General features: G+C 43.6%; 1 protein-coding gene across 1 annotated transcript in view; it reads right to left on the bottom strand.

Moving 5' to 3' along the window:
* The window catches only part of LOC140373940 (poliovirus receptor homolog), a 111,136-nt gene extending 96,190 nt beyond the window's left edge, over positions 1-14,946 (bottom strand). The window contains exon 1 of the mRNA XM_072460688.1: positions 14,831-14,946. Within this exon, the coding sequence (XP_072316789.1) occupies positions 14,831-14,927 (97 nt within the window). The 5' untranslated portion in view covers positions 14,928-14,946. The remainder of the gene's footprint in view (positions 1-14,830) is intronic.
* Between the last annotated feature and the right edge of the window lie 3,924 nt (positions 14,947-18,870).

The following is an 18,870-nucleotide window of genomic DNA, read 5'->3' as shown; positions in this document are numbered from 1 at the left end:
TCCGCCATACTGGTTCTTAGCCAACTTTGCCGGTAAGACGAGTTAAAGTGCCTCTGACCGGTCGGACGACTCATTGAACTAAAATGCAGTTAAGATAAACATATTTTGCATTGTGTTGAAAAATTATAAAAATGTTATGACAGAATAGCAATTTTTTTAGATTTATATTTTCATTTCCTTTTTGTAATTGTCGAGTAATTTCCTAGTGTGATGTCAAACACTGGGCCAAAACTCATCTAATGTCACAATTTTGTTTATTTGACAAATAAAAAATATATGAGAGCGACTTAATTTTGTTATATGTTTTAGAGAGTCAAACAAAAAACTGTTCTTTGTGTAAAATCTGCATAAACTTTGACTGGAATGAGAGAGAGAGAGAGATATGTCACTTTGTTATTTTCCCGATTTTTCTCCACAAATACTTAATTGTTTTATACAAATTTGTTATGTACAAGTATAAATACACCAAATAAAGTAAAAATTAGAAAATCGTAAAAACCTGTCACACGCCATTTAATTCAAAAGCCTGAGAAATGTATTATAGTGAATAGAACTTAACTATATTATGCTTTTATCTGTAGTTTAGACATTTAGCAATAATCTACAACAACATCTGCAGTTTATCTCAATATTGAGCTAAAACGACCGAAAGAAACAAGTTTGGCGACTTGTGGTAAAAACTACGCCATGGATATCCACCTGCTCCTTAACGATGCAGGAGCCCAACATAATCAATTAATACAAATAAATCAGAAACGACAGGGAAGTGGGCGTGTCTGCGGGAAACCTGTGGAAACAGGGCTTTTCGGAGCGACGGCGTCCTCAACGTGGACGAACAAACCACTCGAACACGCAACGAATCGCTCCAAACACAACCGACGCCAAAAAAACAATTACACAATATTTTTTTAAAAGTACATTTTGAGGAGGAGAGACGAAGTTCCAAAAACTTCGCTCATCACACTCGGTTCACTCCCGCGCAGTCTCTCCAAACACTCCCTCGCGCCGCCTGTTCCTCTCCCGGACGCAGAGCCGGGTCAGCCGAACGACGCCGCTCCAGAGTCTGCTTAATTAAAAGAAATGTTGAGACGAGCTTTTGGCCGGATTTCAAATGGACGTTGAGCGCGGGAAAAAAAGTAGGGTTTTGACCTGCGTCTCCCCAAAATTCCATCTGCATTTGGTTTGACAAAGAGAAAATGCAGAGTTGGAGCGATGGCAGGCTTAATACAGTGCAGGGGAAGTGAGTGGGGAGGGGGGTAAAATAAGCCACATGCCTCGTAGCGTTTTTACACGAGATAAGCTGCTGGCATGCGACTCCGGCAAATCTGTAACCGAAAAGAAACTAAAAAAACTAAAAGCCTCAGTTTCGGGGGAAGCATATGGCTAGTTAGAGACGATAACGAAGTGGCCGCTTACGGTTTTGGTAAAGTTACAGCAAACACAGAATTGGGGAGGAGTAAATGAATCACGAGACGGTGATTCCAGTCGGCCCCAAGCGCGAGGAAAATGTTACGCCGTCGAGCAAAGCTGGCGACGCAAAAGGTCGAGGAAAGAGTTGATATCGAATGCAAATGTCACTTTCTACGGCAATGACCAAAGCGCAAAGGAGAGCTCAAAGTGTCCCGTTTGAGTGAGTCGTATTATGCAACAGTAAACGATAAATAATGCACTTTAGACGACAAACATGGGATTCTTTTATTTAAGTTAAGCATTGCATTTTCCCTTTCGAACGAGTCTGCGTCCAGTCTCAGGCTCGTCCACTGTTATTGCCGTCGACATATTAGCCAACCGTATTTTCCGGACTATAAGCCAGCCAAAAAATGCACAATAAAGAAAACACATATAAGTCGCATTTTTTTTTTATACAATCCAAGACCAAGAACAGACATTTCATCTTGAAATGCAGTTTAAAATAATAAGAGATGAGAGAACATGGTGAATAGGTGTACGTATGCTAACGCTAACACCTTCAGCTACATGAGGCACAGACAGAACTGTGGTAAGTGTCTGGTATGTTAACGTAACATATGAACAGTTATTCAGATAACTATAGCATAAAGAACATGCTAACAAGTTTACCAAAGCATCAGTTTTACCCCAAATCACTAAATCCATTGAATTCTTCTTCCTCTGTGTCACTTCTTAACAACTCCACAAACTCCAGAGGTAGAGGAAGTGCAGATTCTTCTTCTGCGTTGCTTAGAGCCTAGAGCGCCCTCTTGTGGTTGTCAAACAACAAATAATTTCATATATAAATTGCTCTGGAGTATAAGCACCCCGGCTAAACTATGAAAAAAGGTGTTATAATCCAGAAAATACAGTATATTAGTAATCCGTTGTTATATGGACTCCTTTATATTTTTCTGCTAATCCGAATGTTACTGTATGTAATGTATATGTGTATTGCTGGCATTGCACACGTTGCCAGGGACGACAGCTAAACTGAGTCGGATACTGGCACGTTTACAGACAGGTTGATTCATGTGCACTGCCCCAGTTCAAATAAACTAATAAATCAACACGTAAATAGTTAATTCAAAGTAATAAACCACTTTTGCAGAAAAACAACATTAGAATCACAAGAGTATCATTTGTGTCAGCTCCGACAAGGGCTGGAAAAATAAATCACAATATGCTTCCTTGAATTGGTCAATCACAATGTTCAAAAGTTTGATTAGCCTGAAAAATAAATATGGCTTGAATGTCACTTTCAATCATAATTCTGAACATTAACAAGACGAGACTTTGGATCTGTGCCACATAACGCAAAATATTTTCAATTTATTCCTTTAAAGTGCGATTAGAGAACAGTTATTTGTCCCATAATAAGACGTACCAGGAGAATAGACACATTCAACCAAAATAACTATTAAAAACAGACGTAAATAAAACAGTTGAGAAAATGAGTAAAACTATAAGGCTACAACACGATTAAGTACAGTAAGTGGCTATTGATTATGTTCAGTGCAGCACAAACAGCAGGTAAAGCGACTTCAGTGGTGGAAATACTAAGAAAAAGGGAATTCATCTCAATATATATTACGTCCAACAGAAATGTGTCAAAACATGTCTTTAAACGCTATTAGTTCAGGTTTAAATGTCAGACGAATGTGAAACGTCTGAAATGAAGGTACTATGATATTTCTGCTCTGTGATTCATTTTACAAAGTTTAAACTATTAATTTAGCTCTTTTTAAGCATTATTTTGACTAAAAACAATATAATTTCCTGCACATCTTCAAAACAATGGAAATTGTTCATAAATTCATAATTAGACACTTTGTCCAAATGTACTGTGGCGATTCTCTTTATGTGACTGTTCACATGCTTTTACGCGGTCTGTCCATTAAAAAGACGCTGACACATGACGATTGACAATTCGAGACGGTTCTGATCTCGATATTGATTAAAATTAGCTTAATTGCGCCGCCCCGTGGTTCAAAGTCGAGACACGGGGGTGAAAAAAACGGTTATTTTAAGCCCAATCGATACACCGACCGCAGCCCAAACGCAGTCGGCAGCAGCAGAAGAGTGAAGCAAAGAGCATTTGATCACGATCTCTGCAAATCCACTGCCAAAAACAGCCATCGACTCCTCGGAGACCCCCGGCCCCGGCCCCGGCCTGGCCCCGCCCTCTCCTTCACACTAATGGCATTTGGCACTCGGGATTTCTGCTCATTTTCTTCGCGGGATCAAGACGAGCTCGACTCCAGCCGTCTGGCAGCCCACCGGGCCCAACGCAGACGTGTTTGTGCGGGGGCGCGGCGGGAGGGAGGCTGGGATGTGACCTCCACGCCGTCCTGACCCGTCCCTCCGAGCAATCAAGCCGAGGAAGAGGACGGCGGTCGGGGGGGCGGGATATTGAAGGCATAAGTGATGTCCTCGCCGTTTGATTTCGGAGCACTTACGGCGTCGTTAGTGTGCGAGCGCGGCGGGTAAACGGGCGCGGGGGAAAGGCCGGCGTTATAGGGTTCGGTCGGCGACGAGGGGGTTTGAGGAGGGTCGCCGCACGTGTACGAAAGGCACAGTTACATGATCGACGGTTATCAAATCAAAGACTTTACATTTGAGTTTATCGACTTGAAATCACTTATTTTCGCTTCTAAAAATGTCACGTTTTATTTAGTTCTGTGAAATGAACAATGACAAATGAATAATCAACTGGTTTAAGAAGTATCAGAAGGTTTTTGTGTGTGTGAGTGAGTGAGTGAGTGAGTGAGAGAGAGACAGAGACAGAGACAGAGACAGAGACAGAGACAGAGAGCGCCAGAGAGAGCCAGAGAGAGCCAGAGAGAGCCAGAGAGAGAGAAACAGAAAGAGAAACAGAGAGAGAGAGAGAGAGAGAAAGAGAGAAAAAGGAGAAAAAAAAGAAAGAGACACAAAGACAGAGATAAAAACAGACAGAGAGAGAGAGAGAGAGAGAGAGAGAGAGACAGAGAGAGAAAGAGAGAGAAAAGAGAAAAAAAAGAGAAAGAGAGAGACAGAGAGAGATTCACTTGAGTCAAGAACATCGGGCCTAATTGAATATTTACGGTCCGCTCGCCTCGTGTTGGCGCACCGCTCCCCCCGCCCCGCCCGCCCCCCCCCCCCGCCCGCCCCCCGCCCCCCCCCCCCCCCGCCCGCCCCCCCCCCCCCCCCCCTCATTTGCATAACGACGGCGGAGCTGACCGAACACAATTAACACGAAAGCCAAACTCTGAGCGAAACCCTGACTCCGCTGGGACTAATGAGACTCTAACGGACTTGCTTTTGCCCGTTTCATTAGGGAGGACAGAGGGATAACGCGCGGCGACATCCATCAATTACACTCGGGCTAATAGACACTTCTACTTCTCTGCTCCATGATGAATGGCACTGGCACTGGCAGAGGCCGAGGTGTTCACCACGTGCTGTTCACTACATGCTGCTCCATGTGGAGGGAGCAACGCCTGAAACAACTGTACAAACACGTCGCCCAAAAGGAAGAGCGTGTGTGCGTGTTTTATGCGTGTGCGCGTGTGTGTTTTATGCGCGCGTGCGCGCGCGTGTGCATGTTTTATAAGATAAGATAAGATATTCCTTTATTGTCCCACATGGGGAAATGTCATTGATGCAACGCAGGTAGATACAGAGGCAGATACAGAAGAAAAGAACAGATCACTTATGGGAAGTTTGAAAAACACTCAGTAGAAGATCGCCTATAAACAAAAACTCCCATAGACAAAACCTCCCATTTCCCAACAAGGGATGGAGGGGAAAAATAAAGATAAAAATAAATAAATACCATTGAATGTGACACGACGGCACATGGATTGCACATGAATTTCACAGTAATTGCACATGGTTAGGTCAGTATTGCGAGTGTTCAGTACTAACAGTGTTTGTTATAAAGTCTGACAGCAGCAGAAGGAAAGACCTGCGAAACCTTTCCTTCACACAGCGAGGGTGGATCAGTCTCACTGAAGCTGCTCTCCAGAGCGGACAGAGTGTCCTGCAGGAGGCGACACTCATGGTCAAGCATAGATGTGAATCTAGCCAGGACCCTTCTGTCCCCCACCTCCTGCACCGAGTCCAGCCCAGGACGGAGCTGGACTTCTTGATGACTCTGTCCAGCCTCCTCCTCTCCGTGATACTGCTGCTCGTGCGTGTGCGTGTGAGGCGTGTGCGTGTGAGGCGTGTGCGTGTGAGGCGTGTGCGTGTGAGGCGTGTGCGTGTGAGGCGTGTGCGTGTGAGGCGTGTGCGTGTGAGGCGTGTGCGTGTTAGGCATGTGCGTGTGAGGCATGTGCGTGTGAGGCATGTGCGTGTGAGGCATGTGCGTGTGAGGCATGTGCGTGTTAGGCATGTGCGTGTTAGGCATGTGCGTGCGTGTGTCGTGATGTGTGCAAACTCGGGACGGGCTCCGAGCTGCGTGAAGAGATCAGATCTTTTGTGCAGTGTTGCAACAAGTTCCATTCCATTTGACGGACTCTGAGCGGTTCATTTGTTGCGGTTCATTTGTTGCGGTGCGTTCGCTCCGTCTCTTCCGTGTACCTTTGGGCGGACAGTGTGTTGTTTGCATTTGTACTTAAAGTGTAAAAAATAGGTTGAAAATAACAGGAAGTGCCATCACACTAGGGACACTCAAGTTTATGCAGAATTGTCACAAAGAAACAACTTTGGACTCTCTAAACATTGAGTGAAATTATAAACTTAAAAATGAGCCATAAGTGATTCATTTTAGACAATCTATTTGTTACTAGCTTTATAATGTATTAGGATCAGATTTTAGAACTCATATATATTTGGACTGTGTGCGCTACAGGGACTCGTTTTTACCCCCTTAAAGTTTGTATGAAGCCTCTTGTGATTTTTTAATTACGACTTTAATTTAGTGGTATGGAACCTGTGGTAAATATTTATTATAGTTTTACTTTAGTTTATCAAGACATTTTGAACAATAAACTTTAAAATTGCAGGAAGTAGAGCCGAGTTCTAAAAGTCCCTCTGATGTCATCAATGTGCGACGTGCCATTGAAAAACACAGACAATTTACACAAAACTGACATTTTTCAGACAGTTTAAACGCTCATTGGACAAAATAAAAGGGGTTATCAAGTATATTGTTTATGAAATCATAACTTGAGTAATTTATATGAATTTGGGCTCTTGTTTACAGTCTGGTTGCTGTGTAACAGTTGTGGAATCATCTCTACCCATGTCATATTTGCTGATCATGTCCAACCAGGAAGTAACATTATAAACGTTACAAAAACTGGGGACAAATAGTGCAAAATGTTTAGCAAAACCTGAAATATCAGTGTGTAATATGTACTCTAAATTATAGTGTGAAACTGTGTGACAAAATGAGATTGCTGTGTGCTTACTGCATCCAGCTGTAAAACGTTTTATCGGTCGCCAAACTCAACTGGATATGAAAAGACAAACGTCAAATCTAACTGCAATCCCAATCCAGCCTTTCTGCTCGATACTGAACAGATTTTTGCGGCGTCACAGGCTGTCCGCGGTCGAGTCAGCGCGGCCGCCGCCCACAGTGAGGTCACATGTGCCTTTTTCCTGCCCGCCGTTTCCATGCGGTTCCCGTCAAAGAGCGTGGCCTTGGGTCCCGGGCGGGGAGCAGGGGGCGGCGCATGTCTGGAGCTAAACCATGGCTACGACCTGCCACTCAAAACAAAAGGCTGGACACGGAGGAATGAGGCGCAGCTTCAGGATAAAAAAAAATAAAAAAAAACAGAACGAGGGCCCTGTATAGTGGGCGGGCGGGGGAGGGGGAACCACAGGGGCCCGTCACCGCTCTAATCTGCAACGGACAAATTAGGATTGCGCAATTAAAACTTTGCACACTCAGATTATAGTCGTCTAAAAAGGAATTGATTGCACTCGCCATCTTCAGCGTATCGATTCATTAATGGAACACAGATCCGCCTCGTTACTTATGAAAGAATATAATGACAATCAGGACTGAAAGCTTTTAGTCGCTTAGTCGATGAATTGGTTGATGGAGTGTCGGTCGAACAAATGTGTTTTAAACCATTTTATTGGGATTGTAACGAGTTAAATGGACAATGGCAGGAAAGAGCAGACGTGGAGTGAGCGAACTGAGAGTTTTAAGAGCGATATTTGAGTTTGTATCTCTCTTTTTACATCCGAATGCACAACGAGTGTTCTGCTACTTCTTTTTCATGTGGTCGCGTGAGCGCAGTTTTGGTCAGATCATGGATTTAACATGAATCGATGTACGGGCAGCAGCATATTTAGTCGACCACAGCCTATCTTTTTTATCTTTTATCAGTATATAAAAGAGATGTGTCATCAAAAGTTATTATACAGGAGGAATTGTGCGTTTTAAAAGCTGCTACAGAATCAATAGGTGGTTTTGGTCGAGGTTTTGACGGCCTTTTTCACTTTTGATGTGCAATCGTGATAAAAGTTCAGCTGACTACACAGCGCTATACATTTTAAACGGGCTTAAAAAGTTGGGTTGCGAGATACAGAACATCACAAACTACAATTTGAACGGTTAAAAATGCAATTATGCAAACAAGATCTCCTCTCCTTTTCTACTCTATAAACGGGTCCTGAAAGTATTCCTCGTATTCGTTCAGCGGTTCATATTTCAGGTTTCTTTCAAACGCTGAGGCTCCTGGACCGGTTTAAAACGCACACTTTGAACAGAAGCCAAACACTTTTAAAACAAGATGAAAAGCAAATCTGGCACTCGCGACAAGATAGTTGAAGAAGGTTGTCGCTCTCCGCTTAAAAGTAACCGTTTCTTGGCTGTTTGAGTCGCTCTGCTTTGAAACGTCACCTTTCCACCTCTGAAACGCTATAATGTGTACGAGAACTTGTGCACTTTACCGTATAATGTATACGAGAACTTGTGCACTTTACCGTATAATGTATACGAGAACTTGTGCACTTTACCGTATAATGTGTACGAGAACTTGTGCACTTTACCGTATAATGTGTACGAGAACTTGTGCACTTTACCGTATAATGTATACGAGAACTTGTGCACTTTACCGTATAATGTATACGAGAACTTGTGCACTTTACCGTATAATGTGTACGAGAACTTGTGCACTTTACCGTATAATGTGTACGAGAACTTGTGCACTTTACCGTATAATGTGTACGAGAACTTGTGCACTTTACCGTATAATGTGTACGAGAACTTGTGCACTTTACCGTATAATGTGTACGAGAACTTGTGCACTTTACCGTATAATGTGTACGAGAACTTGTGCACTTTACCGTATAATGTGTACGAGAACTTGTGCACTTTACCGTATAATGTGTACGAGAACTTGTGCACTTTACCGTATAATGTGTACGAGAACTTGTGCACTTTACCGTATAATGTGTAAGAGAACTTGTGTACTTTACTGTATAATGTGTACAAGAACTTGTGTACTTTACTGTATAATGTGTACAAGAACTTGTGTACTTTACCGTATATTCTGTACATAAACTTGTGTACTTTACTGTATATTCTGTACATAAACTACTGTATATTGTGTAAGATGCCAGTGGTATTTATAACGCATTACTCACAGCTGACTCTAAAACGTGTGGGAAACCTGCAATCTGTTGGTGGTGATTCATAAAGGCTGGCGTTTGAGTACAGTGAACAGCAGAGGAGGAGGAGTGAGGGAGGGAGTGAAGGAGAGAAGGAGTGAAGTGAAGTGAAGTGAGTGAGTGGAGTAGAGTGAGTGAGCTGGATGCCCTCCCCCGGCCCTGACCCCGAATGCTGGCCAGCGCGCCGCTTACTCAGCCATAAAGACAATAGCAGAGCTCCCTCGTCTCTCCCAAAACGTCCCCTCCCTAAAGCCCCCCTCCTTGTCTAATAAAAACATCTCCATGGCGACGGGGACAAGCCTTTCTGACCCGCATCGTCCGGCTCCTCGCAACTTTAATTTGAGGGGGGTTGGGGCTCGGTTTGAGTGCAGGGAAACGCCGCGAGGAACGGGACGAGATGAGATTTGTGTCTAGTTTATGGAGGAGTTAGAGTAACTCACTGTGTGTATGGAAACTGTAAAGGGACGAAAGGAGCAGAATAATACTAACAAAAACACCTAAGTACTACAAATGTGATCAATCAGTTGAGAGATGACTAAAATGTGGCGAGGGATTTTGAGTATTTCTTTCGTTGTTTAGTAATAAAGACAAAATGTACATGTGTCAATGTACAACTGTATATTGGCTTCTCAAAAAGTGATTTAAAGTAGATTTTACGGACTGCACCATAAAATAAACTGCAGAGTACAATTCGCAGCTTTGGCCTCACAATTTTGAACGTTTTTGGCATTGCTTTCCGGAATGACAGCTTCGAGAGGTTTGACTCGCCAACCTTCAAAAAACTTTTGACAGAAATATTCTAGACTGTTGACAAAAACTGTCATAATATAATAATATAACTTCCCGAACCTCCTCCGCCGCATTGCTAAATATGGGGTAAACAGACTCGAATTCAATAAATCAATACTTTGTGTCATCTAGCATTGGAACGTTTGCGTATGCGACGAGACTCCTTCACATTTAATGAGATTTGACTGGATTTTCAGGGTTATAGGTTCCAAAAGTCACGCTCTGTGCCTCAATTAAATACATGAAAAGAAAACGTGGCGCGGCGCTGACACAAACTCACAAAACAGTTTGAATTGTGCGCTGAAATAACCATGTAACCATTATGCAGAGGAAAGGCGGATCAAACTGTGCGGTCAGCCACAGAACCGCCGCTAACGCATGCCATGATGTCCTTTTTCTGCTGCAGCGCTTTTAAATTCATATTAATTCTAATATAAAACTGAGTCAACCAAGACATTTTCAACCGATAAATCAACTAAAAAAACTCTTCTGGATTCAAGACACAACCGAAGCAAAAAGGTTGCACCGCGAAAGCTTTCCCGGTGGGAAGGTCTGCCGCGCCTTTGTCTCTGAGGAAGAGGTTTAAAAACACACTTCGCTGTAAGAACGCACGACTTTCGAGCGATAAAGAGACCTGCGACGAGACAAACGCAAGAAATGTTTGTACGTGCTGCGCGTTCGAGGCAAATTGTGAACATCGCCGAGGGAACGAGCCCTAGAGCAGTTACGCAGCGCACCTTTAAGATCGACGGTCTGATAAAAGTCTTTTCTAACCCATGTACCGTATTTTCCGGACTTGCACCTTTTTTCATCGTTTTGGCCGGGGTGCGACTCATACTTATTATATTTCTATTTGTACTCCGGAGCGACTTATGTGATATTTGTTATTTTCACACTTGCAACCGCATTTCATACTCCAGTGCAACTTATGTTTTTTTCTTCTCTAGTATGCATTTTTTGGCTGGTGCGACTTATTCTCCAGTGAGACTTATACTCCGGAAAATACGGTACATCTTTTTTGGTGGGGTTTATTCATGCGGCGCCCTTGAAAACTTCTGCTGAAACTCCGGCAATACACATTTTTTAACAAAGGCCTGTATTTAAAAACTACCTTTCGAACATTAAAAAGAAGAAACTTTGACGGGAGGTAAATTGCAACTTTCACGGCGAGACGGAACGTGGGAGTTAGTACTTTTACTGTCAAGAGCGTTTTTTTAAAAAGTATAAAATAAACCGAACCGCCGACAAGTAACACAAAGTTGAACAAATGCACTTAACTCGTCCTGCTTAACCATTAACCAAAACGCGGGTGAGAGTTCGCGTCTCGAATCAAAGTCTTTCGTTTTCGGCGTCGTGCGGCGTTATTATCATTATTGTTATTATTTCTTCCCCTCTCGCTCCCGCTCATAAATATGTATAATCTTTTGTTTTGTTTCCCTCTGCGTTGCTTTCGTTCCCTTAAAGAGCACTTTACGTTCGATGAAATGATAAGGGGCAAAGAAAGGCATGAATAAGTCAAGAGAAAAGCCTGCTTACGTTACGAGTCGTGATTAAAGCGAGCCACAATCAACGACACGGCAGCGGGGGGGAAAAAGAAAGGAAAGAAAGGAAAGAAAATGCGTACTGTAGCAGAGCCAGCGCCAGCGAGAGTGCGAGTCCTACATACTTGCCCTAATTACGACACAAAACAAATAGCTAACCCGGTAAAGGAAGCCTGGAAATGTTGCTCCGGTTCTCTCGCCGCCGCGCGCATTCATATGTTAATGAGGTTAAAAGCACGCCAGGAATCTCTGCGTTCATTCGAGTTTTGCCTCTTTTTTTTTTTTTAGTTTCAGTTGAGACTTGTGCACCTGCTGCTGCCGTAGCCGATGGCGACACCTGAGCGAAGGCGCACGCTTGGAAAACACCTCGCGTTTCACCTGTGCCAATGGTAATGCGGTGACAGGATACCGCCTTGTTGGAAGCGTCGTGGGAGTGGTTCAGGGTTATTGTTTACAGTAAGCGTGACAGGCTTTTACAATTTCCCACTTTGACTGTACATATACATAATAGTTTTGCACCAATCAAGCAGGTATTTGTGGAGAAAACGTTGACAAATTTGTAGAAAATTACAGGAAGTGACATCACACCAGGGACACTCATTCCAGACAAAGTTTATGCAGAATTAACACAAAACAAACAACTTTTTTGACTCTTTAAACATTAATTCAACAAAACAAAGTCACCCTCATATATTTTTACTTGTCAAATAAAATAAATTGTGACATTAGATGACTTTTTGCCCCAGTGTCATTTCCTGGTGTGATGTCAATTACAGGAACAGAAAGTGAAATTATAAACCTAAAAAAATTGCGATTCTGGGATGACATTTTTTAGCAAAATTCTAAATATATTTATCTCAACAGCGTTTAGATTCAATGAGTGGTCCAACCTGTCACTTTAATCGCGAGCGCATCTCAATTGTTTTTTGGAGAATGTCAAGAAAGTCATTCATGATTCAAACTTTTACACAAGAGTCAGAACGTGTAAAGTGTAATCCACCAAACAAGGGCGTAAAGAGATGTTTATGCACTTTTGTGGTTCACGTCACGTTTTGTGCGACGCTTGAGCCTCAGAGACATTTACAGGCACATTTTAGCACATTCTTGATGCTTTGTGAAAATACTGTCTGAACATTGTTAATTGTGTTAATGTAAAACCACATTGTGTGTCAATATTGCCAAGCACTCATTGCAAGTGGATCCCATTTTGAGACATTTAAAAACACAAGCTACAGTAGCTTTTATGCTCGTCGCTGTGGAGACGCTTTGCCTCAAATGTTCCACAGTATGGCATTCAACTTTGACATCTCCATGGAGACAATCAAGTGATGACACCAGACAAAGTTACAAGTCATGGTAATATCATAAATATCGCCTTCTTTCTTTTTTTGCGGGTTAGCATGGAACACACTTTGAAGACGTACGTCTTCTGTAGTCGTACAACTACAGAAGACGTACGACTACTCAAGACGTACGACTACTCAAGACGTACGACTACTCAAGACGTACGACTACTCAAGACGTACGACTACTCAAGACGTACGACTACTCAAGACGTACCACTACTCAAGACGTACCACTACTCAAGACGTACCACTACTCAAGACGTACCACTACTCAAGACGTACCACTACTCAAGACGTACCACTACTCAAGACGTACCACTACTCAAGACGTACCACTACTCAAGACGTACCACTACTCAAGACGTACCACTACTCAAGACGTACCACTACTCAAGACGTACCACTACTCAAGACGTACCACTACTCAAGACGTACCACTACTCAAGACGTACCACTACTCAAGACGTACCACTACAGAAGACGTACAACTACAGACTATGGCAGTAAATGCACATTTTTAATCGACTGCCATTAAAAGCAACACAACAAACACAAGTCACTGAATAAACACAAGATAAAGCAGTTTAACGCCTCACTGCGCAAAATCCCAGGCAAAGCAATATCATCTCCATGGAGACAATTAGGTGGCCCACCCCCCACCAGAAAGGTTACACAAACACAAAGCCAGAGTCAGATTGAATTCGACACCTGTAGATGAACGAAAACTCATTTCTGACTTAATCTTTCCAAAAATCAAAATAATAACGTGATTGGAGCGGGAATCCTGTCGTTCCTGTGATGAAGCTGACAGCGGGGCGCCTCGTCACGTGTGTCAAAGCCTTCACCGAGCCTGACAGTCAAACTTCTGCTCAAAAAAACACACCCATCTGCAAATGCACGGCTCACGCAGGCAGACAGAAGCTGAGCCACGCTTTCATTTCTGTCCATTAAGAGCTCAAACTCGCTGTTCCATTTAACGCAAGTGAAGTGTAAATAATCAAAGATGATGCGAGGACAGAAGGGAGAAGAGAAAAGGCTGCGAAGGAGCCTCGCGGGGAAAAGGGACCAAGGACACGGGCTAAATGGGGCAGCGAGTGACTCAATAGAAGCCACCAGCAGCAGCAGTAACAGTGTTGGAACATGAAACTCCAGCAGCAGCAGCGACACAGGTAGGACACACACACACACACACACACAGGTAGGACACACACACACACACACACGTAGGACACGCACACACACACGTAGGACACGCACACACGTAGGACACGCACACACGTAGGACACGCACACACACACGTAGGACAACACGTAGGACACACACACACGTAGGACACACACACACACACACACGTAGGACACGCACACACGCGCACAGGTAGGACTCGCGCGCACACACACACACACACACACACACACACACACACAGGTAGGACTCGCGCGCACACACACACACACACACACACACACACACACACACACAGGTAGGACTCGCGCGCGCGCACACACACACACACACACACACACACACACAGGTAGGACTCGCGCGCGCGCACACACACACACACACACACACACACAGGTAGGACTCGCGCGCGCACACACACACACACACACACACACACACACACAGGTAGGACTCGCGCGCGCACACACACACACACACACAGGTAGGACTCGCGCGCGCGCACACACACACACACACACACAGGTAGGACTCGCACGCACACACACACACACACACACACACACAAAACAAGCCACACCTTAAAAGACTAAACATGGCCGTTGAGTCACTGACCGAAACTCTTGCCAAAACCACGATAAGTCTCACAAAACTGAAACCAAACACACGCACATCGACTCACACCGCGATAAGCGCCATAACGAGCACCTTCTTGCAACTACTGTAGTTCCAACGCCCGCGGTGCGACGTCAGAGCGCGCGCGCGCACACCTGTGTTTTAATCATGCCGTGACTGACAGGTGGCGCACGGGCTTCTCCGGGGTTTAGTGACCTTTGAGCGCGCGGCACACCGGGGAAAAAAAAAACACCATAGACAACGCGATAAGTTTGTGCGGGTTCGTTTGCGGGACTCACCGTGAGCGAGAGCCAGGACGAGCAGGACGAGGAGGCAGAGCGGCGCGACCGGTCCGCCACATCCGAACCAAACGCGGCGGCGAACGTGTCCCTCCATGGCAGCTCCCAACCAACAAAAAAACACGGTCACAACACACCGCGCGTCGTCGCTTTCTCCTCGCGGCGGCGTCGAAAACTTGCCGCAAACAAACAAACAAACAAGCACACAAACAAATAAACAAGCGGACGAACGCGCCGCGGCAGGTAGGTCACAAGTCTGCGGGGTTCGGAGCGCGTCCCTCTCGCAGTGTAAACCGAGTCGAGAGTCCCCGGTAGTGGTTCCCGTGTGGCCCCTGTGCGGTTCCTGTGGTGGTTCCTCCTCGCAGGGTCAGGTGTGAGTGCGAGTGCGCGCGGTGTATCTCCTTCTCCTCCGGCGGCGCGCGTGAAGTGAAGTGCCCCGCCGCTCCAAACAACTAGTGCTTCTCCCGCTTCCTGGTGTCGGCGCGAGCGTGCGGCGCGCGGAGCCAATTGCGCGCGTCCGTCCCACCGCGAGGGCTTTGACTGACTGGTGATGTCATCGGTCTGGGAGCGTCACGGACCTGTCCCCCCCCCCCCCCCCCCCGCCATGGTCTCGCCCCCCCTCCTCCTCCTCCTCAGAGCTTATTAACCAGGTGCGGTGCGCGGGGGGGGGGGCGAGAGGGAGGAAGGAACCACTTGTTGAAATTGAGCCGAAATGCGCCGAACATTACGCGCGCGGTTCCGGTGGGTTTCCGGGATCGTTCGGAGCGCGCGAGCCGGACACGTCGCAGTTTAATGAGATCGATGTGTCAATTAGCGACGCCACCATGTCAAATTGTGATTGTGATTAGGAAACGTGACGATTTTTTGCGTTTTTTTCGTGATTGTTGTCGGCTCCGTGGACGAGCTAACGACTGTTGTGGACGTCGACTCGTTAGTTAGTTGTTTTTTTTAGTGGACGAGCTAACGACTGTTGTGGACGTCGACTCGTTAGTTAGTTGTTTTTTTTATTGTACGTTAAGGCTTTTTAAATACTTTATCGACCAAATTAAGTTATGGTGAAGGGTTCTAGTTAGAGAAAATGTACATAGAAAGTGTATTATTGATTCAAATTAGACACTTTATTCTTTTTAACATTTTGATTAAATAGTACAACCGTCTTTGTTATAAAAAAAAAATATGTGTTTGTTTGTTTATTAACTCTTTACATGTCTTTACAATTAGGGTTATAATTTATTTTGGTCCACACAATTAGTCAATTAATAGTTGCCGCCCCAAACCAAACAGCCTAATTGATTACCATTCCTAACTAGCTTCATGAAAGAAAACTTTGTGAAAGAAAAAGTTATATGTTAATGAGGTTAAAAGATATTGTCACATAATCAGCCATTTGTGTAGTTTTAATTTTTAGAAAGATTGAACTGATTGAATTGACTCATTGTTGCTGCCCACACACGTGATTATTGTTCAGTTCTCACAGTCGTATTGTGAACTGAATAAACTCAGTTACAAATCAACCAAAACATTTTGACTTCCCTAATTACAAAACCTGAACGTTTTCACCAAATTGGAATTACGCTTTTTAGACATATCACATCCCAAACAATTTTCTGCACGATTTTCCTTTTAGAAAAACCTGTCAAAACAAAAACTCGAATACATCAATAATAATGACTTAGAAGTTCCAGAACTCCCTTTGCACTGAAAAGGATGCTAGCTGCGCCCCCTGCTGGTCAAACTCGTCCTCACCCACATCGACTCCTCCACAGCAAATGCCAAAATCAATAAATGTTCATTAATATAAAAACGCCAAATATGAACCCAGTGGCAGTCGGCGAAATCAAATCAGGAGGAAACAGCTTCCCGTGTATGTATTTGCATTTCCTGGCAGCTTTTTTGTGACTAAACGTGCCTCTCCCCCCTCTCTCCACATAATAACTTCCATTTCATTTTTGGCCTATTTTCCTGTGATGTGAGCCGCATACGAGCATGGCAAAAAGCATTATCTGCTTTAGGTCTAATCCTTATACTCAAGTGTTTTACTGCCAGTGTCATTAGATCTCCGTAAGTCGTGCCGTTTTCTCGAGTCGTAATTCCTCGGCGCCGAACAGTCTTTTCGCTTTGTGGCACTGACCCATTTCTCAACAGTTTCTCGTTGGGTTCGATGGCGATCGGAGGTTTAAAAAAAATGGGTGATTTTTACGTGGCCGGTAAGAAATCGGATAACCAGAAGAATCCGATGACCCAATAATCAGATTTTTGGTGTGTGTTTACTCGAAAGAAATGGGATAGTCACGTGGCGGTGGATCAATGGATTTTGTATTTGGAATCAGCGTTTGGATTATTATGAATGTTGTTTTGAGGAAATGCAAAATTTGACTATTGAGTTGTGAAAAATGCTAAAAAATAAATGAGGAAAAAGTGAAAAAAAATTAAAAATTAATGGCACTGGGTGAAATTACTGCATTGTTGTAATGATTTTGACCAACGTTTCACATTTGTTTGATCACTGAACCTCAACGAACACGTTTAAAGTCACATTTTTAACACATTTCCGTTGGATTGACTTGATATCGTTTATCGTGATACGCCAAAAAAAAATGAGATATTCATTTTTGTCATTATCGTCCTTTATTTGGAAGACAAAATACACAGAATTGTCAAATAACTCTTTCAATCTTTTACATCTTCTCTTTCATTTTTGCCTTTTGCCATGTCATTTTGCCCTTTATTCGTTTAGTAATATTCCTTGTCAAAACCTGCGCAGATGTGAACAATCAGAAAACAATCGCATCACTCATGACAAATGTAACGGTTTACATGACATTTCAATAATCTGATAACTCCAGAAATCAGGTAATGGGAAGTTGTGAAGCGCCGAACTGTTTTAGCCCGCTACGAATGGGAAAGTCAAGAAGATTATTTTATTGGTCGATAATCTTGGTGTTTTAGGTTATGATAAGGAAAAAACAATAATTAGAGACCATTTTAGAAGCAAAGTTGAGTCATTCCAAGTCAAACTCTTACTCATTTACTAAACCTAAATGTAATGTTCCATCTCATACAGAAAGGACATAAAGGAACGACAAAGAAAAGTTCAGGATTTCACTGATGTTTGGTCACAGTGTTGCAGTGAGTAATGTTATATTAAATCATGATGTTTCTTCTCTCAATAATCATAAAAGAAACATTTTATATTGTGACATTCTTAGTTACAAAATTTTACTTTTTATGATAGCATTTATATCATCTACTAAGACGCAGATACAGTTTATCTATTTGAAATAAAAGTCAAAAAGCTGTAAAATGAGCTGATAAAAACACACAAAAATACATTTGACACATGACGGTACAATACTTGACCCAATGCGATTACAGGCCCATTCTCGCACATTTTGGATTAATCTCAATATTATCGGTGACTTATTTTTGTCATTATCCCCCATTGTTATTACAAGGCTGCAAACAAAAATCATCAAACATTGACATTAAAGACTTTCTTCAAACCAAATGTTCAAATGAAAAGTGCAGCAAAGACAAGGACAATGACAACAACATCATCAGTCTAATTTAGTCTCTAGCATTTTTGGGGTTCAGCCATCGCACGTTCAAAACACACTCATTCTCATAGTCTTTTTTATTTTATTTATTTTTTTAATATGGACATAGCATTGGACGAGCCAGATGCAATGTTTTAAGTGTTATAGCAGAATATGCTAATTTTCAACACCTGTCCATAGGGCCAATTTAGTCTTTGGACGGTGGGAGGAGCCGGAGAACCCGGAGAGAACCCACAGTAACACGGGGAGAACATGCAGACTCCACCCAGAGAGATCATGTGATGTTGGTCTGGTCCAGGAATCAAACCTATGATCTCCTTCTTGGGAGGCAAGAGCGCTAACCGCCTTTGCCACCGTGCAGTCCGGACCAGAGTCTTGGCCCGGGCCTGGTCGAGTCCCCGGTCGAGGCAAAGAACTGGATTTGGCCTGGTTCGAGTCCTGAGCTGGTTTAAGTAGTCACTTTCTCAGTCACTTTGCCACCGG

This window comes from Eucyclogobius newberryi, unplaced genomic scaffold, assembly GCF_026437365.1.
Source record: "Eucyclogobius newberryi isolate DKJ021-1_F unplaced genomic scaffold, fEucNew1.0.hap1 SCAF_3, whole genome shotgun sequence".
NCBI lineage: Eukaryota > Metazoa > Chordata > Actinopteri > Gobiiformes > Gobiidae > Eucyclogobius > Eucyclogobius newberryi.
Note: the sequence above shows the minus strand (reverse complement) of the source record. Positions and strands in the feature narration are given on the sequence as shown.